This window comes from Botrytis cinerea, chromosome 4 (genome assembly GCF_000143535.2).
Source record: "Botrytis cinerea B05.10 chromosome 4, complete sequence".
Classification (NCBI taxonomy): domain Eukaryota; kingdom Fungi; phylum Ascomycota; class Leotiomycetes; order Helotiales; family Sclerotiniaceae; genus Botrytis; species Botrytis cinerea.
Window position 1 is genome coordinate 2032042 of NC_037313.1, and position 17798 is coordinate 2049839.

Consider the following 17798-nt stretch of genomic DNA (forward strand, 5'->3'; position numbering starts at 1 on the left):
CGACCCTGATTCCCCAATATGACATTTTGAAACTTACCATTTATCAATCATTCACCTCACTTAGAGGCTAGTAAGCATATATATCCACGAATCCACATCTACATCTACATTTATATGTATATCCACATTCACATTTACAATTACATCGATCCTCGAAATCATATTAAGAAGAAAAGCAAAGTAAAGTGACAGAAGAGGTAGGTATTATTAAAACAAATCGTTTAATTAGCTGCGTGTATACATGGCAATGAAATTCGTGAATAACCATCAAGAAATCCATTCATCCATCCATCTATCCATTCATCCCATGCCATATCATATCATATCATTCCATTTCATCAATCCCCTATTGTAAAATCCCCCCAAAAAACGAGAAAGCAAAAAACAAAAAACAAAAACAAAAAGGATCATTGGGGTATTCCATATATCCATCCATTTCCTAAACACCCTTAAACACCAATTCCATCGTATTTTATTTCCGGATTCTCAAAATCTCCCTATTTATCCTACCCTATCCTACGCTACGCTATGCTATGCTATGCTATACTTTTGGTTGATTAATTTATTCCTGCCAAATTGGCACGCCATTCACGCTCAAAACTACATAAATCCCAGCCCCTCACTAAATCCTAGTAAACCTCGTCACATTACTCGCAACGCTATAGATGCTACTTCTTGGCGCAGGTGGCGGCCTCAAATTTGCAGGATGCATCGCGGTGGGTGGTCTCTCGATACCGGGAACGATGGGGCTACTTCTATCATTTTTCTGATTATCGTAGCTTTCGCCGACTTCGAGATCTGGGTGAAAGGGTTGCGGATCTGAGATAACGGGTTTGGAGATGTGGATTTGCGAGGAGCGAAGAGGGAGACGGAAGGGGAAGCGCGATTTGCGGCGTTCTGCCGGATTGCTGTAGTAGGAGGGGAGGTCGTTGTTGATGGAGGAGGGGAGCGAGAGACGTTTTTCGTAGGGGTTGGGGGCGTCAGTCGCACCGTGGGCGCGGAGTTGGCGTGCGGTTTTGTTTTTGGTGGTAAAGATTTGGGACTGTGAGTTTGTTAGTAAATTTTTAATAAAAAGGTGGAAGGAAAAGGGTTAGGAGGAGAAAGACTTACGGCAATACAATTAATACCTCCTAGAATAGCTGAAAGACACCCTGAAGAGATAACTACACGCCACATAGGTAATCCTAAGTTCTGAACAGAAGTAGCATTCTTGTTCAAGTTTCCGAGGATGTTGAAACCAAGAGCTAACATGGAGAGACCGAGGAAGAGAAACCCATTGTGGGGACAGAGGAGGGGCCAGAAGTTCTCAAAGTATTTTTTGAAGAGGGAGAGCTCTGAGATGATGAGGAAGATTCCGATGGAGCTAGTGATGAAGTGAGAAATTCCATCAAAGAAGAAGAACTGGGTGAGGTGTTAGTTGGGTATTAATATTATCAGGAAGGGGAGAAGGGACTTACGTTGGAGGTTTTGACGGTCATGACAAGCATGATCCAACTTGCTGCGATAACATCGAGGAGTGCTATAATGTTCATAACACGGATGATGTTAAGAATGACAAAGCCTCGGCCGGCTTGTTTGACGTTCAACATCGCGATTATCTTATGTTAAAGAACGAACAGATGTATAAATATCGAGTCTAAGAATTTGTTAGCAAAGTGTCTCGAGTATTATCCCAGACAATGACAACGAGGAACTTACAATGGGGGTAAAGAAGCGTAGTAGTAAACTGCCTGCAGTAGAGAGTAGAGTTTTGAAATGCTTTCAAAGTACGTATGAAGTAAAGAGTGAGTATGAGACTTGGTAAGTAAAGTTGTAGTTGTGTATAGAAGGTCTAGAAAGATCGTGAAGAAGTGTATGATAATTTTCAAAGTCAAAAAAGTAAGAAACGGATCCAGAATCTCAAACAGGAGGAAAGGAAGATATATTAAATAAAACAATTGATCCTCAATGAAGTCCCGACTTCATTGTCTGAATAATTCTAACAATAGAAATAACGATCTATTCGAAATCGTTCTATTGTCCTCACAGACAGACAATAGACACAAGAAAACGAAAAGGTGAATGTATATGGAGATTGAAAGAAGTAACCCCAAAACCCTTTGACTCAAACTTTGACGCCAGAAGATGTAGCTATTGTGGGGTGAATGAACTCTTTATTATCCCATTCTCTACCAAAAGATGAAAGGAAATCCAATAAGATGCAGATTAACTAGAGATTCTTTGACCAATATGTACAACCTTGAGAATCCATCCGGAAGAGGACTCTAGAAGGGGTAGAAATGAATGGATGAAAATAGGTAAGGTTTGACCACCCAAACTCGGTTTGCTTCAAGGTGTTTAAGGAGAACTCCTCTCTGGCGCGAAAGAGGTGGAAAGACGCGCTTGACATCGATCATCGTAGTACAAAGTGGCTTCTTATCCAATGAAGGAGAAAAGCAATGCATGAATTGGTTGTTAAGTCAGAGAGAGGTTTGGAGATAGCTCTGTTTCGTGATATAAAAGTAGAGTTCCAATCATTGGATGAAAGGCGCCCTTTGGGTAAGGATGTTTCATGATTTGCGTGTACGGAGTGTTGGGAGAAGGGAGAGAAGAGAGAGAAGAGAGAGGAAAGAGGAAGAGAGAAACTTAGAGCCAATGGATGTACGTACTGCATATATACATATACGTCCACACAATGTATACACACATCTTGTTATAACTTGTGTTTGTAAATAGAAACAGACTTTGTAATTCCATCTCGTCGTGCTGGTCTAGCACGTGACTATTCTTTGATTTCTATTTTCATTCTGCCTTATCCACATCCGTATCCATATCCATATCCATGCCCATCCATTTTCATTCGCACTAACCCCCCAATCCACCAATCAAACCCTCTCAATCGTCCTTCGCTTAAACACATCCTCCGATTCTCCGTATCAATAATCCAGAACATTCATTTCTCACATCTGCGTCTGTCTCCGTGCATATCTCTCTCAGCCTCACACACCATTCATTTTCTCTTTTCCACAATCTGACCAAACCCTCACGTTGCATTTTGCAAAAAGACAAAAAGGCCACACAAGATACACAACCCATATCTTGCACACACCCGATTTTCATCGAATCCCAATCCCTTTTGCTACTGAATTATTCCAAAATGGCTAGAGGAAATCAGAGAGAAAAGTCCCGTGAGGCTAATGCTAAGAAACAAGCCCAACTTGCTGTATGTTCTTTTTTCCCATCTCCATTCTAGGTCTTTCGAAAGTTATATTTCAGTTTCTATGTTACCATACGGACCCCGCTACTCTCTCCCTCTCTCTTAAACATACGTACTAACCCTCCCTCCCCTAAACAGAAAGCCGGAAGTGGAATGTCGAAATCGCAAATGCAGGCCGAGAAGGATAAGACTCGTGTTCTATTAATGGAGAAGCAAAAGAAAGGTACGATTCCCCAAGTCCTCTATCTATCCACCCATCCACCCAATCACACCTACTAACCCCCCCTCCCAGCCGACGAAAGAAAAGCCGCCGAAGCACTCGCCGCCGCACAAGGAAAGAAATAGATTCCATTCCATTCAACCTCTTCTCATCTTCCGATGTTATCAAACTGCTCCGCCATGATACGATATGAAATCACCTTAAATCCCACCATCTATCTGAAGAACGAATCTCACAGAACAATTTTCGCCCCTCGCTCGCCCAGAGAGAAAGGATGGAGTTTTAAGGCGAGCAGGCAGGCAGGCAGACAGGCGCGAAAGAAGTTCGCAGACTTTCCCGATATTTCTCATCTCCAGGAATCTTAATTTTATTTTCATTTTCCTTAAACATTTCACACTACATTACATTTGAACCCCCCACCCCAAGGTGTTACAGACAGCGTCGGAGCAGCATTTCGGTCCTTGAAATTTTTAAAATCTTAGAACGCGCGTGGGAATTCTTTCATTGTGAGGGGAGGTTGAAATTCGGTCGTTTATTCTAGAATGCGTGGATTGCCTAGGCTTTTTTGGCTGTGATGGGTGGATCGTATGGATAGATGGATGGATGAATGTTGCGGGAATCATTCGTTAACTTCGTTGTGTGGTGTCAGAACCATGTAATATGGGTAGGCTCTTTAATAAAGTTTCTCAATAATGCTGTCAGACTAGAGTTCATTGTTTGGTGTTGAGTGCGAGGAAGTTGATCCCCGTGGATTGTGGATGCTGCGAAATGGTCTACTCCATATGGCCCGCCTTGACAAGCGGCCTTCAAAGTGTACCAACTGCTCTCAAAGTTATGGACTACAAAAAATGACCGCTTCAAAAATATGACCTACGTAATCGACCGTCCAGTCAAAACCCCTATTCCATACCCGAGAAACATGCAATTTCATCATTTGTACTTTGTATTTTATGAATTTGGAGGTTGATACTATATGTATTCTTTTGTCTAGGTATATAAGTCTTTTCTATGTCCGCCCAATCCCATGTAAAGAACCACGCAATCTCTATATGCGAGCTCGTGTGGCATTTGCACATTCGAGGGAAACTTCTCTCGCAATGCGAATTCTCTCTTCACACGCTCGAACCATACTACCCTCTAAACCCCACAATATCATTTTCTCCTCTCTCTCACTCTTCCTCAGTCCTGAACACTAACGCCCGCCTCCTTCTCATCTGCGGCCTTTCCCTCCTTGCCAAAAATGTAATCCTCCAACTCCTTATACGCAACCTCCAAATCATCATTCACGATAATCTTGTCATGAACCCCCTCTGTCTTTGAATATTCCAATTCCAGCTTTGCCTGTTCCAAACGCTTTTGAATCGATTCTTCCTTTTCCGTTCCTCTTCCTCTCAATCTCTTCTCGAGAACTTGGTAAGGTGAGAGATCTGCAGTGGATGGAGGAGAAATAAATACGTAGCGAGCTGGGAATGGCGGGGAGAGCGAATGAATTTGTTTTACACCCTGTGATAGCCCACCGTATTAGCAATTTCATTCCCCCCAAAATAGGAAGCAGAGAGAGAAGAGTGAGAGTAGTAGTCCCCCTCCACTTTCTTCCTCTCCCAAAAAAAGAAAAGAAAAAAGAATCTAAAAACAAACCTCCATCTCAATGTCCAAAACCACAATCTTGCCCTCCCCCCTCTTCTGCTCAATCATCTTCCTACTCGTGCCATACCTATTCCCTCCAAACTTCGCATGCTCGACAAAATCCCCCGCCGCAATCATCGCCTCGAATTCCTCCATCGACACGTAATAGTAATCCACATCTCTCTGTTCTCCCGGACGCGGCGCGCGCGTTGTGTGTGAGATGGAAGTGGTGAAGAGCGAGGGGTGGTTGGCCAGGAGCCGCGAGTAGAGCGTGCCTTTTCCGACGCCGGAGGGGCCGCTGATGATTATGGGGTTGGTGGTTGGGGGGATGGCTGGAGGGGGGAACGTATGTTAGTTTTGGATTTGGTCTTGGTCTTGGGCTTTTGATTATCTATTTCTCTTCCGACGTCGATATTGATATTGAGAGATCCTTTTTTTTTTCCTCCTTCGTCAAGAGGGGAAAGCAGAAAGAGAACATACGAGACATATTCACAATTTTGGTAAAGATACCCGTGCTGAGGCTCCGAGAAGAAGTTCGAGGAAAGCGGACTGCAATTGAGGTTTTGCGTAGTATACTATGTCGCAGGAGTGGCGGTTGGAGAAAACACATATGTGTAGAAAATGATACTTGAGAAGTGGAAGTAGTGTAAGGACGCTTAAATGATTGGTGCGTGCTGGTCGTGCGATAAAGCTGGGGAAACCCCTTATCGACGTTAGCGCTTGAGGGTCCTTTGGGGCCGGAGAATTTAGGCCAGGAAAGCCAGCCACATCACACTCTTGATGCGGACCGCTGGATGGAACCTCATGGCCAGACCTACTTAATATCCTGGCCTTTCTAATCCATTCGTTTGATCCATCAAGATGATATCAACAATGCAAAGTCAAATTGATGAGGTCACATACTACTCTCTCAAATTCTCATCGACAGAATCACAAGATATGATTGACCCCAAGAATCAAAAGAAGATCTTATTATTTACTATTGAAATGAACCCTCTTGATATTAAAGAAAAAGGGCTAATTAAGCAAAGGAGAAATGTAGCAATATTGAGTTTAGAAAAGCCCGGCTCCACAAAAGCAGTCCATTAAACTCTCCTCTAACCTCCCTTCAAAAAATTGTCGCTTTTGGCAAATACCATCTCGCCATCATAAACACAACCAGTCATCCAAACTCACCAGATCCCAGTATCACCACCAACTAGCCATCATTCATATCCCATGAATTCTACTAATAGCCGTTCATGGTCATTCTTTGAGAGTTTCTGCTCAACTCTCTATCAGCTGATGGACTGATTGGTCTGCTACCAGCATGTCCTGCAGCACTGCTCTCCTTGAGGGCCAACAATTGCTTAGCACGGAATGTTTCGTAATGGATTTGAGATGTGGTTTCGATAAGGTCTTGGAGATGGGTTCGGGTAAGGAAGTTTCGTAGGTAGACGAATTCGCAGTGATTTTCGTCCTCGACATTGATAACACCCCATCTGTTTTGACGTCCTCGAACTGGTTTGCCTCCAACAATGATATCCTTCTCAGATCCAACAACAGCGAATGGGATGATGTCCTAATATTGTTAGCATGCTTGCTTGAGACACCAATGTAGTATAGTTTACCTTGATTTGTGCGTTCAACGCTTTCTCTTCCTCATCAAACTCATCATTCTCATATGGGAACATCTTCAAGTTGTGGAAAGCAAATTCCTCCTTTATACGCTCCTTGAATGCAGCACGTTCCTCCAAAGTCAAAGAATCTGACTTGGCGATAACTGGTACGACATTGACAACATCTGAAAGCTTCTTCAAAACCACGATATCAATTGGCTTCAAGGCATGGCCAGAAGGTTGAATGAAGAACAAACAACAGTGAATACGAGTGTCTTGAATATATCTTTCTCTTTGGGCTGTAAGTTCCTTTCGGAGGTATGCAGAGTGTTGATCTTTAATGTACTTGACAATTGGATCCCAACATCTATCATTGTTGACTTGATCTCCATAACCTGGGGTATCGACAATGTTGAGTCGCAGCTTTACGCCGTTCTCCTCGATGATGTGGGAAACGGTTTGAATTTCGGTGGTAGATCGTACTGGCTCATCTGGGGTGAGTCTTCCCTTGGAATCGATCAAATGTGAGGCGAAAATGGTGTTGATGAGGGTGGATTTTCCGAGACCGGTTTGTCCTACGAGACAAATCTATTAGAAAACTCTCTCGAATCACTTGTCAACAATGTACCAAGTAAACTCACCGACGCAAATAACGTTGAACTGGAAACCGCGTTTCAAGAGCTTGCGCTCAATTTGTGACGTGATACTATCGAAACCAACATGGCTCTTTGGGAATACGGAAGGTTGAGGAGCGTGTCTATCAGTTATTGTTGACATCTTGGAAAGAGTGTATTAAATCTTGGGTCTTTCTAAACGAGGGTATTATCTTTGGATTGAATGGAAACAAAAATCAAGATGTTTATCTTCGAAAGTAATATGCAATCAAAAGTCGTTGATAAAGAACAAAGTTAGGGAAGGAGGTCAGTCTCCAGATTATTTTGGCAATATAGCGTGCACTTCAGGGGAAAGTAATTGGGCAACTCTGAGCTAATCTTAAAATGCGCTAGCTTATCTGTGAGTGGAAACTAGTGAATTAAGCATGCGAGCCGAGAAGTGAAAGATTCAAGATTTTGATGAATTGGTATCGACAGCGAGGTTGAATACCCATACATCCTTTATTCATTCCCCTTCGATATTTCAATCAAAATGGCGGCAGCTCATGCTACTACGTCGTCGATACTTTCGTCATTTCTTCCACGATTGGCACCTGCAACAGCAACTTTCGCAACCAGGTCAACAACTTTATACTCGCGACAATTGTCCCATCCATTACTTCCAGTGCTCGCCATCCCATCTGCGATCCATCTTAATATTCCTGGATTTCTCGAAGGACTATGGGAGGGAATATTGAAGGCCGTGCCAAAGAAGAAGACTTCACACATGAAGAAGAGACATAGGCAAATGGCAGGCAAAGGATTACAGGATGTTACGAACTTGAACAGATGCTCTGCTTGTGGTCACATTAAGAGAGCACATTTACTATGTCCATATTGTGTTGCTGGTAAAGATTCCGTACATGGTATATCAGAGGATGCCGGTTAACAATGATGTAGAGATCAAGACTTTATTCAAGACCAATGCCCACGAAGCAAACGCCGCTGCCAGAGAAGCCAGAGCAGATGAGATAGCTGAGCAGAAAGTAAGAATAGAAGCCGGAAAAGCAAGAGCCGCAGAAGGAAAGACAAAGAAAGAGGCAGAGTTAGAGCAGTTGGAAACTAAGCGGGCAGAAAAGAAGGCAGCTAAGGATGCTGCGAGAAAGATATATGAGGAGAAGAATCCTAAGCAGATTATTGGCTCGAGAAGGATCGACTAGGTGATTCTTAGGAGTAGAGGGAAAATGGAATGTATGTGAGATGAGGGGACTGATGGGAATTAGAAATGGAGATGATCATGTATGGATGGCATCCGCCATGGCGTTTGGGACATGGGGAAGAGATCCTGAACTGTGAGGTATATATCCTCAAGACTGGTACAGTTTATAAAACTGTACATCAAAATAAGAAATCCTACTGCACCGTCAACTTTTCTAATCTTATCTTCATGTTATGTAAAATTTGTTTGCTGAATTTACATGTGAGGTCATGATATTTTCTTCAACCCCGCCAAAGCTTCCAGAGCTTCAGCTTTATTCACAACATCCACCAAAAACACCTCTTCTTCCAAAAACCACACACCCAAATATTCAAATGAGGCGGTGACAATGGTATGTAAAGTCTTGGATACAAAAATACATGCGCTAACATTCAAAAGTCGAAACAATACCTTACAACCCATACGATTGATGATGGTAAATCCTCCAAACTGCCCCTCTACCTCACCATCCCCTGCTTGCTCCGATAGCCATACCTCAAGACCAGCCTTCATGCTAACTCAGCCCAGCACATAAAACAGACATCTTTTCTCTCGCCGTAACCCCTAACTCTATCCTCTCTGCCTCTGGCACATCCACCCTCAAGATCCACAGCACACTCACCACGCCTCCCTCTCTAACCCAGACTCTCCCCGCCCATAAACTGGGCTGTCACCACATCTGCACCTCTCGATCTGGCACTATCGCCGCATCTGCCGGCTTTGACGGTACAGTTAGTATATGGAGCTCTTCTCCCCAAGCAGACGGATCGGAAGAATGGTCTCATCATGGCCATATTCTCGATGGCAATAAGCCTGGTGAAATCTGGGCACTGGCATTGAGTGCTGATGGAAATTTCCTTGCAGCAACAACTATTGATGGGAAGATTGGGGTGTGGGATTTATTACAAGGAGTTGAAGAGATCGCGGGAAAGAAAAGTGTAGGCAAGAAAACAAGAGAGTATGAGACGAAGGGAAGCTTTGGGCTATGTGTGGATATTAGTGCGGATGGAAGATTTACAGCCAGTGGACATGAAAATGGGGGTGTTTATGTTTTTAATAATGATACGGGAAGAATGGTACATAGTTTACCTGGTAAGTTTCACATTTCAATTGATCTAGGACGGGACGAGAGCTAGCATACTAACAAATTCAGGACTCATCCAACCAATTCGCACCATCTCCTTCTCTCCTCTCTCTACCTATCTCGCTGCCGCCGGCGACTCCACAGCTATCGCTCTCTACTCTGTTACCCATGGCGAACAAGTCGCTAACATGACAGGCCACACAGCCTGGATTTTCAGCATTGATTGGAGTTTTACAGGCGAATATCTAGTTAGTGGTGCTTGGGATGGTAAAGTGAAGGTATGGAGTGTCGAGGGAAGAAACTGTGTGGCGACCCATAGTGAGACGGATAAAGCACTTTGGGCTGTCAAATGGTTGCCGAAAGTGCAGGGGAGAAGTGAGGCGTTTGTTACAGCGGGAGCAAATGGGAGTTTGAGCTTTTATAGAGAGGCTACAGGTGGTTGAGTTGATATTTAAGGGGAAAAGAGAGGTTAGAGGAGAGAAAGATGAGCTTTGCTAAAGCTACTGTACCAAGAGTGTAGAGTCGGATTTCATACTCAACATGAGCGTGGGGATATAGCTCAGACTTGAAGTATTACCAAAAGTTCTAATGGCTACTCAAATGCAGCACACTTGCATACTAAATAGCCAAATCACAAATAAAAATTCAAGCGAAGATATTGCAAGTTGCATATAATATCCATATTAATGTCTACACACATTCTAGGAACATGATGGATCCGCGGCAATTCTTTGATGCCGAAGCACTAGTCACCAATTCTTCTCTCCTTTTTCACTGTCTTTACATCTCCACGCGTACCATAATCACACTTGCAAGCCACTCTCCGCATCTTATTCAGACTTCACCAAAATAATGAAGACCTACATACCTAACCCTTCAATATTTATATCATATAACAGAATCCTAACAACTGATATTCCATTCATACTAATATAAAAACTTCTCGGTTAAATAGCCGCATAAAAAGCATTGAGGCCAGATCAAACTACCAGATATTCGGAGAATAATTCAAAAGTCTTGGAACTAATAATTAGCTAGACTTCCTGATTGTGTTATTAGCTTTTGGTTTTGGTTTTGATGTGAACTGTGAGTTGTCAATTGTCATTTGCTAGTGACTGAATGCTGATGCTTCAGGTAATCACTTAGTAGTGATCACTGGGATAATGAGGTCATTTATGTTATTTATATGGTTTGCTGTTTAGAGTTTGAAATTTGGAGTTTAGAGGTTGGATAGTGCTTATTGCTTATTCTATATGTGATGTGGGCTGTTTATTTATTGGATCATTTTGTTGAGTTAAGTCAAGTCAAGTCAGCATATCTCCTACAAACTCATACCTCCCTTCCTTTTATAAATCAACTCTGAGAAGAAGAATCAAGATCCATCCAAACAGGAGCATTTTATACATTGATCTAACTGTGCAAACAAGATTGCAGATAGAAACACATATGCAGATGAAGGTAAATGTAGATGCAGATACAAATACAAATACAGATAACCAAGATATAAACAGCAGGAATAAGAAAGGAGATTCCTCACTCTAAAATCTCAATGAGAAGGAAGTTCGCTGGATGATTTCATGTTAGATAGATAGATATTATGAACGAATCAACGAGTCTGTATTGTCGATGATTAGAGATTGAAGATTGAAGATTGAAGATCAGCATGATCTACAAGGGGAGGGGAGGAGTATTCACTTCTCTAGAAGTCACGCGTGAATAAATGAATGGGTGAATGGGTGAGTGAGTGATAGATGGACGGTTTCTACACATCCACATCTATATTCCTCAATCTCCAACCTTCAATCTTCAATCTTGATCCTACAGAGAGCGTCGAGTCAGAAACTCGATTTCGGTTTCTAGATCTCTGGCGATTCGGATAGCTAGCTAGCTAGCTGACTGACTGACTGTGTGTGTGGATTTGGGGGGGGGGGGGGGGGAGAGATGTATATATATATATAACTCTGTATACAACAGGCCAACTCAACCCAACCCAACCCAACCCAATCTAATCCAAGCAGAAAACACAACACAACAAAACAAAACAACCTACCCCCTCCCCCCCCAAAACCACATCCTAAAACCTCCACCCACCCCCCACAAGCAAACCCCCAAACCTCCATCCTCCATTCCCGTTCCAACAACCCATCCAAACAAACGCGATCAAAATCCAAACCCCAAACCCCAAACCCCAGACCCCAGACCCCAGATGCCATCCCAAGAAAAACGAATCTCGAAGCTGCTATCTTTATCTCGCACTACAAGCAGGTAAGGAGAGTAAGTAAGTAATCACTCACTCTCAGAGTTTGAAGATAGATGGATACCTATATACATATACAGAAATATTCGCTCTCGAGTACAGAATAGAAGATCTCGAAACTTTGTACAAGTGAACAAGTGAAAGATTCAAGAAGAAGTATAAATATCCAAATACCTACGCAGAAGTATTCCTATAGCTAATTTCTGTTAAGAAATATGTTGGAAGATTCTGATGTGCGGAAAACTTTATGAGACAATGAAATGAAATGAAATGAAATGAAACGAAGCATTCGTTCTTGTAGAGTATAGAATCTACAAGTTGTATCAACTCCCGGAATCTGCTCGATGCTAGAGATACGATATGACGTATGACACGATACTCATCTGACAATATATAAAAACAAAACAGCAGCAAAACACGAAAGAACAACTTCGATTTATTGATTTATTTATCCATTCACATCCCCAACTTCGCCGCACTAAACTGTCAAGAAACTATCCTGGTATCTCTGAAATATGCACAAATTCATCTTCTTCTCCCTTCTCCATCCTACACTACCCCCCCTCTCCTTCCTCTGAACCCACTTCCTCACATCCCATCTAGCACCTGGCTATATTTCTCTCCACGACCTTCCTTCCCCGCGCCAATCAACCCTATTCCTTCCCTTAAAACAAAACCGCACCAACAACTCCAACAACTCCCAAAAATCCCGGAACAATCAAAGCTCCCGCACCACCTGTAGCCGTAGCCACGCTCGCACCAGTACCACTTGCCGTCGCGCTAACGCTCGATCCACTCGCACCAGTTGCAGTAGCGGTTCCGGTAGCTTTTGCTCCGCTTTCAGTTGCTGTTGCGCTTGCGGAGCCAGAGGCAGAGGCGGAGCCAGAGAGAGATGCTGTTTTTGTACCTGTGGCGGAGGCGGAGGAGGATGTAATTGCTGTTAGACTTGATTAGTATTGTATTGCATTGCACTTCTTGATTCTTTCTTGATGGTTCCTTTCCCTTCACTGCTATGATTCTCAAGAAATCAATAGTAAACACTTACTAATGTTCACCCCCGCACCCTCGAAACAGGTAGCTTGATAAGAGCTCACGGCCTCCTTGTAAGCATCCTTCGAACATTTATCCGTGATGTTTCCTGTCACGGCATTTTCTAATGTTCCGCAGAGGGCCTTGAGATCGGAGGGGTCGGATTGAACGTTGATGGCTGCGAGGAGACATGCGGGAGGAGTGGCTGTTACGGAGAGCGCATTGGAGAGGAAGAGGAGAGAGATGGTGAGGAGAGCTGGGGTTTGCATTTTTGCGGTTGGTGGGTGTGGTTGAGTGAGGATTGGAATGGAGGTTGGTTTTTGGAATCTTTTGCGAATCTTGCTTGTATGGATGTGACGTTTCGCACTGGAATTGCAATGGCGACGGTAGATTTAAAATAAGAGAAGTGAATAAGTAAAAGAATGTGGAATCTTCACAATGGAATAGATCGATAAATAAAAGAGAGGACAGCGACAATACGCAACGAGATGGAAAGAATCAGTGGTTCCTTGGAAAAGGTGTGTAGTAGGTCTCTCTCTATGTATGTATGTACGTAGGAAGGAAGGTTGGAAATGTTTCAAAAGAGCCATTCGTAAAAGAAATGAAGGTCGCCAGAGATTCCTCCTGTTCTGATATGAATCTTCTCAATGGGGCATGGTGGGAGCTTGGCCCTGCTTGGCGGGGAAGGATTGGAATTTGGGGGACCTGCACGCTAATTTTAGAGTTGTGCTTTAGGTGCTTTAGTGCCAGGTACCCGAAGTTGGCCTGCTTTTATAGGCTGTGGTGGTGGAACTAATGTGAATCTTGGGGACTGACGCATTTTGGATGCAATGGGGTTTGGGGGGGACGATGATGGCTGCTCTGTTTTGAGCAGCTGCTCCAAGTACGTGCGAGTAACGTGGTAAGGGAGATGGAAATTGGAGAGTGAACCACCTCGTATGAACGTCAGGTAGAAAAGGATCCAGATTTTAAAATTTGAGTTAACCTTAGAGTTTAAGTGAGTGGGGAGATGATTTGAGACTGGAGAGGTGCACGTGAAATTTGAAATTTGAAATTTGATAGACCCTTTCCTGTCGATAAAATGGTGGTCAAACAGCTCAATAAGAATACCTTGTGTGGATGATTTTGATAATGCTGTTGATAAAATATGTGTTCATTCATTTATGGAAGAGCATTATAAAAAGATAACTATTATTAAGACATATCACGGCAATTCATCCTCCCTTCATCGCACATCTAACAACTCCAATCCAACATACGATCCAGTCATATACATGAAGTTCTCCCATATCCCTATCCTAAGCGTCAAGCCTCTTATGGGCGACTGCTATTTCCATCATATCGTAAAAAAGAAAGCTCATATTTCTCTCCATCTTGACATTATGCGTTTAGTTAATCCATACCACGAAGAGAAAGAAGAAGAAGAAGAGGCGATGATTTCATCCCTCATTCATTCATTCATTCATTCGTTCGTTCATCTATTTTTCTAGTAAAGACATGGGCATTGCACCTACATAGTTGTTAGATTCAAGTAATGAGAATGAATAACCATGAGAAGAGAGATACTAACCAGAAACCCCACCAAACATTCCAACTCCTTGTACAGCAGCATTTGGGAACGCAGCTTGTCCACAAAGACAACTACATGAGCATGCTCCATCAGCGCCAACTGTTCCAGTCCCAGAAGCAACTGTCGCGGTAGCAGCTGCAACGCCAGCTGAAGCAACAGCACTTGGAGGGGTTCCGCTACCGGCAGCGCCAGCAGGGGTTCCTCCTTGAATGGCACTCTGACTTCCAGTGCCATTTTGTGCCACGGCCATTGCCTTGAACTGTGCTTGAGTTTTATTAGCAGTCGGATTGATACTGAAAACCATTCCTGAACCGCAGTGGCCAGCTTGACGACAGTAAAACCCTGTAGTTGTATTAGTATTTTTTGTGATTGAATGATTTCTGTGGTATACTGACATTGAGGAGTGTCAACCATGACTTGTATAGCCATTGCTGGAGGTGGACTTATGGCATTTTTTACATTGGGTATAAAACCACTATCCATTCCACCGGTAGCCAACTTTTCACAAGGTGATGTGAAAGCTGATTGAGTGAGGGTATGATTTGCCATTTCAAAATTGAACACGATCATATCCCCTACAGCAGCATTGACCGACTCGGGTGTATATACCTTTCCAGCGGCGCCTCCAACTACAACGGTATGTGTTGTTTGTGCTGCTGCTGCTGCTGTTGCGCCAGCTACTTGACCGACAGTCTTCGTTTCGGTCACCGTTTTAGTTGCAGCTCCATTGCCGTCGTTGGTCCAGATAATAATGATTTCCTCACTCTTAGCCTGTACAATTGTGATCTCCTTCTTATTGATAACGAGCTCTGATGATCTCTCAGCGAGTTCTGGTGTAATTATTCCCCGTCCAGCCAAGTCATGTTGAAGATTACCGGCCAATGCCAATGGTGCTGCACATAATGCTGCGATGACTGAGGATCTCATGATGAATATATTAGGATATAAGGACGGAATGCCGTGTAGATACGAGATGTATATGAAAGAATGATATATAAGCCGCGCTGCGGAGAAGAATTAAACTATCAAAGTTGTCTTGGCTTGTGTAATGATCGTGAGTTGATTTGAGTAGTAACGTAGCCAGTTGTCGAGGGCCTGCTCGTGATAGTAATTAATAGAGAGAGTAGAGAAGAGTGAAGGAAAATGTTCACAAGTTTATGAATGATAGAATGTCGAAAAACAATGCATCAGGTCTTGGGGAAGGCCTTGGTATAAATTCAACCATAAGAACTGCAATACCAGGACTTCAAGACAAAATGAAAAGCACTTGCTTCGAACATCCTTGGTCGAAACGACTCAATGAACGGAGGAGAAAAGCCTCCAGGATTTATCGTACCACTCGGAGACCTACTTGTCCGGATCTAATGCAATCGAACTGCCACAACGGAAGGAAAAGCACTACTAAAAGGCTTAATCCAAGGTTGTAAGCCAAAGATCCAACGTTTTAGAAACGAGGTTTGGATGAAGATGTGATGAAAACCCTTGCCATCGTGCCAAGTCCAAACGCAAGATAATCATGGATCTTACATCCCTGTATTTTAACGCCAAAGGACACTGAAGATTGTATGCACAAGCTATAGTATGGCCTATATCAAAGCCTAATTTTTGCCCTATGAGAACAATTACCCCGGTCCAGCCCTAACAGTTACTGTTTTGGCACCTCCTGGGGCGCGTGTCAGAATCGTCTCAGCTGTCATAATGGGACGACGGGAGACTGGACATAAGTAAACTTGAATGCTAAAATCCTTGGAAAAGCCAATGCCTCGAACGTTAGATTTGCGGATGAAAAGAAGGAGAAATTTTATCTGATAATTGATGGGGGCGTGGGAAGATATCATGAGTTGATGGGAAATTCGGCATTGAAGTTTTTTGAACTTGAATATGCTAGGGGTGAGATGAAAATGACCGTTTCATCGCACGCCAACGTTCAGTAATGCCTTGTAGAACCCTATATCGAATGAACGCGGCGGTTTGGTATCCCAGATATTATCAATTCGAGGTGTTCATTATCGACAACATCATAAACACAATACGAAAGGCTCATGAAGTGAGTCCCACGGTCCCACCTCTAATCATAAGCATAATGATGAACTCCTTGGGGAATATAATGGTGAGAAGAGTAAAGAAACTTCGGTCAAGGCGCAATGATGTATGGTACCCGTTGTCAATCATGAAACCACATAATATATGTCTCTTATACCTGCTGTAACATTGGTTCTTCCGTGAAGTACAAGCTATTATGAGATCCTCCCTCATATGCTTTTGACGGATGTGATATCTGCCACAACGGCACAACATGGCACAGCTCGGACTTCATCCCAATGCCAATCTTAATGATTCGGCTTGAATAAGATCAGATGGTTCAAACTATCCGTGTCACAGATAGTCGCAGTAGTGATAATAGTTTCCTCATAGAGGATCCATCCTATGCCTTATACTTATTATGTACTCTTACTTGGTTCTTGTTTTTGCTGTTGGCCTTCATACAATCCAGTATAATAGCCAGCATAATACCAAGACATCAGTAAATTTTTAAGATTTTCATCGTGAACTGTTTGAGAACTCCACGTCAGCCTGGATCTCACGTAAATCATGGAGAGAAAAAAAAACTTGCACGTCTTACCTTGACCAATCAACTGTGGTGGAAATATTGGAGCTTTTGAAGACGATGAACTAGATTTGGTCGCTTTTGGTGCGGGCTGGTCATCAACCTTGAGATGGACAAGAATTAGTCAAAACGTATATTGGTAGATCTTTCCAATGCTTACTTTAGGTCCTGCTTGGGTATGGTCATCGATTTGCTCAAACTCGCTTTGCATGACAACATTTTCCTCCAGAGGTTCTTCAACAACTTCTCCGCCATCCTCATTCATCGCCCCTTCTCTAAGAAAGGTTAGACATGCCATAATGTTCGGGGGAAGATAAACTTGCACTCCATTACTTTGGTTCTCGAACGCGTTTAATACATCCTCAACTTTCTCTCCCCGAGCATGGATACTATGGTATTTCTGTTTTGATATTAGCAAAGTTCGCATAATCGCGATTGTATTCCTTACCTCATATTCTTGTAGAGCTTCATTCCATGAGTCTACAAGTGTGGAATCATCCCACACTTCTGCATGCGAGGCATTCTTTTGTGATGCCATTTTATAATTCAATCGTAGTTGTGGTTGGAGAGTGAAAGAAACCGTAGAGTTGAAGGCAGCAGGATCCACACAGAATGATTTTTGCTACCGCAAAATCACTTTGCTTCAGGATTGGTTAATTAATCAAGAACCTTTTGATGGTCTCTACGTTTTGCTTCTAGCTTAAGATAGCATTCACTTCGCAGTATTGACTTTTTGGCCTTTTACTTTAAAGCGTGACT

The 17798-nt window shown here is 43.0% G+C and overlaps 9 protein-coding genes across 9 annotated transcripts; 3 read left to right on the forward strand and 6 right to left on the reverse strand.

Annotated features, from left to right (window-relative positions):
* Positions 1-202: 202 nt before the first annotated feature.
* Positions 203-1905, reverse strand: BCIN_04g05890 (hypothetical protein). Its single transcript, XM_024692690.1, has 4 exons — positions 1699-1905; positions 1458-1636; positions 1111-1401; positions 203-1042 (listed from the first exon to the last, which is right to left on the reverse strand). The coding sequence occupies exons 2-4, from the start codon at positions 1587-1589 to the stop codon at positions 623-625; spliced, it is 843 nt and encodes a 280-aa protein (XP_024548469.1). The 5' UTR covers positions 1590-1636; positions 1699-1905; the 3' UTR covers positions 203-622.
* A 936-nt stretch (positions 1906-2841) lies between these two features.
* BCIN_04g05900 (hypothetical protein) lies at positions 2842-4117 on the forward strand. Its single transcript, XM_001557695.2, has 3 exons — positions 2842-3202; positions 3335-3419; positions 3489-4117. Exons 1-3 carry the CDS (start codon positions 3137-3139, stop codon positions 3539-3541), a joined length of 204 nt encoding a protein of 67 aa, XP_001557745.1. The 5' UTR covers positions 2842-3136; the 3' UTR covers positions 3542-4117.
* A 234-nt stretch (positions 4118-4351) lies between these two features.
* Bcguk1 lies at positions 4352-5698 on the reverse strand. Its single transcript, XM_001557697.2, has 3 exons — positions 5523-5698; positions 5055-5374; positions 4352-4919 (listed from the first exon to the last, which is right to left on the reverse strand). The coding sequence occupies exons 1-3, from the start codon at positions 5650-5652 to the stop codon at positions 4596-4598; spliced, it is 774 nt and encodes a 257-aa protein (XP_001557747.2). The 5' UTR covers positions 5653-5698; the 3' UTR covers positions 4352-4595.
* A 288-nt stretch (positions 5699-5986) lies between these two features.
* On the reverse strand, positions 5987-7569 carry Bccdc10. Its single transcript, XM_001557698.2, has 3 exons — positions 7282-7569; positions 6653-7215; positions 5987-6603 (listed from the first exon to the last, which is right to left on the reverse strand). Exons 1-3 carry the CDS (start codon positions 7415-7417, stop codon positions 6271-6273), a joined length of 1032 nt encoding a protein of 343 aa, XP_001557748.1. The 5' UTR covers positions 7418-7569; the 3' UTR covers positions 5987-6270.
* A 130-nt stretch (positions 7570-7699) lies between these two features.
* On the forward strand, positions 7700-8660 carry BCIN_04g05930 (hypothetical protein). The gene is made up of 2 exons (XM_001557699.2): positions 7700-8141; positions 8194-8660. Exons 1-2 carry the CDS (start codon positions 7787-7789, stop codon positions 8451-8453), a joined length of 615 nt encoding a protein of 204 aa, XP_001557749.1. The 5' UTR covers positions 7700-7786; the 3' UTR covers positions 8454-8660.
* Positions 8661-8762: 102 nt separating this feature from the next.
* Positions 8763-10238, forward strand: Bcski8. Its single transcript, XM_024692691.1, has 4 exons — positions 8763-8843; positions 8891-8927; positions 9020-9583; positions 9645-10238. Exons 1-4 carry the CDS (start codon positions 8841-8843, stop codon positions 10016-10018), a joined length of 978 nt encoding a protein of 325 aa, XP_024548470.1. The 5' UTR covers positions 8763-8840; the 3' UTR covers positions 10019-10238.
* Positions 10239-12272: 2034 nt separating this feature from the next.
* On the reverse strand, positions 12273-13474 carry BCIN_04g05950 (hypothetical protein). Its single transcript, XM_001557701.2, has 2 exons — positions 12878-13474; positions 12273-12769 (listed from the first exon to the last, which is right to left on the reverse strand). Exons 1-2 carry the CDS (start codon positions 13128-13130, stop codon positions 12498-12500), a joined length of 525 nt encoding a protein of 174 aa, XP_001557751.1. The 5' UTR covers positions 13131-13474; the 3' UTR covers positions 12273-12497.
* Positions 13475-13999: 525 nt separating this feature from the next.
* Positions 14000-15753, reverse strand: BCIN_04g05960 (hypothetical protein). The gene is made up of 3 exons (XM_024692692.1): positions 14827-15753; positions 14432-14773; positions 14000-14371 (listed from the first exon to the last, which is right to left on the reverse strand). Exons 1-3 carry the CDS (start codon positions 15356-15358, stop codon positions 14340-14342), a joined length of 906 nt encoding a protein of 301 aa, XP_024548471.1. The 5' UTR covers positions 15359-15753; the 3' UTR covers positions 14000-14339.
* Positions 15754-16576: 823 nt separating this feature from the next.
* BCIN_04g05970 (hypothetical protein) lies at positions 16577-17591 on the reverse strand. Its single transcript, XM_024692693.1, has 5 exons — positions 17488-17591; positions 17363-17439; positions 17200-17314; positions 17055-17142; positions 16577-16982 (listed from the first exon to the last, which is right to left on the reverse strand). The coding sequence occupies exons 1-5, from the start codon at positions 17575-17577 to the stop codon at positions 16873-16875; spliced, it is 480 nt and encodes a 159-aa protein (XP_024548472.1). The 5' UTR covers positions 17578-17591; the 3' UTR covers positions 16577-16872.
* Positions 17592-17798: the final 207 nt, after the last annotated feature.

What these genes read in the sequence shown, in the direction of transcription:
- BCIN_04g05970 (XM_024692693.1), bottom strand. Translation starts at nt 17,577, where the DNA reads ATGGCATCACAAAAGAATGCCTCGCATGCAGAAGTGTGGGATGATTCC. An exon ending in GAGAACCAAAGTAATGGAGT is followed by an intron (nt 17,315 to 17,362) that starts GCAAGTTTATCT and finishes AACCTTTCTTAG; the next exon opens with AGAAGGGGCGATGAATGAGG. An exon ending in ACCACAGTTGATTGGTCAAG is followed by an intron (nt 16,983 to 17,054) that starts GTAAGACGTGCA and finishes GTTCTCAAACAG; the next exon opens with TTCACGATGAAAATCTTAAA.
- BCIN_04g05890 (XM_024692690.1), bottom strand. Translation starts at nt 1,589, where the DNA reads ATGTTGAACGTCAAACAAGCCGGCCGAGGCTTTGTCATTCTTAACATC. An exon ending in TGACCGTCAAAACCTCCAAC is followed by an intron (nt 1,402 to 1,457) that starts GTAAGTCCCTTC and finishes CACCTCACCCAG; the next exon opens with TTCTTCTTCTTTGATGGAAT. An exon ending in GAGGTATTAATTGTATTGCC is followed by an intron (nt 1,043 to 1,110) that starts GTAAGTCTTTCT and finishes ACAAACTCACAG; the next exon opens with TCCCAAATCTTTACCACCAA.
- BCIN_04g05960 (XM_024692692.1), bottom strand. Translation starts at nt 15,358, where the DNA reads ATGAGATCCTCAGTCATCGCAGCATTATGTGCAGCACCATTGGCATTG. An exon ending in CATGGTTGACACTCCTCAAT is followed by an intron (nt 14,774 to 14,826) that starts GTCAGTATACCA and finishes ATACAACTACAG; the next exon opens with GGTTTTACTGTCGTCAAGCT. An exon ending in AATGTTTGGTGGGGTTTCTG is followed by an intron (nt 14,372 to 14,431) that starts GTTAGTATCTCT and finishes ACAACTATGTAG; the next exon opens with GTGCAATGCCCATGTCTTTA.
- BCIN_04g05930 (XM_001557699.2), top strand. Translation starts at nt 7,787, where the DNA reads ATGGCGGCAGCTCATGCTACTACGTCGTCGATACTTTCGTCATTTCTT. An exon ending in ATGTCCATATTGTGTTGCTG is followed by an intron (nt 8,142 to 8,193) that starts GTAAAGATTCCG and finishes ACAATGATGTAG; the next exon opens with AGATCAAGACTTTATTCAAG.
- Bcski8 (XM_024692691.1), top strand. An exon ending in AACCCATACGATTGATGATG is followed by an intron (nt 8,928 to 9,019) that starts GTAAATCCTCCA and finishes AACTCAGCCCAG; the next exon opens with CACATAAAACAGACATCTTT. An exon ending in AATGGTACATAGTTTACCTG is followed by an intron (nt 9,584 to 9,644) that starts GTAAGTTTCACA and finishes TAACAAATTCAG; the next exon opens with GACTCATCCAACCAATTCGC.
- Bcguk1 (XM_001557697.2), bottom strand. Translation starts at nt 5,652, where the DNA reads ATGTGTTTTCTCCAACCGCCACTCCTGCGACATAGTATACTACGCAAA. An exon ending in CAAAATTGTGAATATGTCTC is followed by an intron (nt 5,375 to 5,522) that starts GTATGTTCTCTT and finishes TCCCCCCTCCAG; the next exon opens with CCATCCCCCCAACCACCAAC. An exon ending in TTTTGGACATTGAGATGGAG is followed by an intron (nt 4,920 to 5,054) that starts GTTTGTTTTTAG and finishes GGGCTATCACAG; the next exon opens with GGTGTAAAACAAATTCATTC.
- Bccdc10 (XM_001557698.2), bottom strand. Translation starts at nt 7,417, where the DNA reads ATGTCAACAATAACTGATAGACACGCTCCTCAACCTTCCGTATTCCCA. An exon ending in GTTCAACGTTATTTGCGTCG is followed by an intron (nt 7,216 to 7,281) that starts GTGAGTTTACTT and finishes TTTGTCTCGTAG; the next exon opens with GACAAACCGGTCTCGGAAAA. An exon ending in CGTTGAACGCACAAATCAAG is followed by an intron (nt 6,604 to 6,652) that starts GTAAACTATACT and finishes TAACAATATTAG; the next exon opens with GACATCATCCCATTCGCTGT.
- BCIN_04g05900 (XM_001557695.2), top strand. Translation starts at nt 3,137, where the DNA reads ATGGCTAGAGGAAATCAGAGAGAAAAGTCCCGTGAGGCTAATGCTAAG. An exon ending in AGAAACAAGCCCAACTTGCT is followed by an intron (nt 3,203 to 3,334) that starts GTATGTTCTTTT and finishes TCCCCTAAACAG; the next exon opens with AAAGCCGGAAGTGGAATGTC. An exon ending in AATGGAGAAGCAAAAGAAAG is followed by an intron (nt 3,420 to 3,488) that starts GTACGATTCCCC and finishes CCCCCCTCCCAG; the next exon opens with CCGACGAAAGAAAAGCCGCC.
- BCIN_04g05950 (XM_001557701.2), bottom strand. Translation starts at nt 13,130, where the DNA reads ATGCAAACCCCAGCTCTCCTCACCATCTCTCTCCTCTTCCTCTCCAAT. An exon ending in GGGTGCGGGGGTGAACATTA is followed by an intron (nt 12,770 to 12,877) that starts GTAAGTGTTTAC and finishes CAAGTCTAACAG; the next exon opens with CAATTACATCCTCCTCCGCC.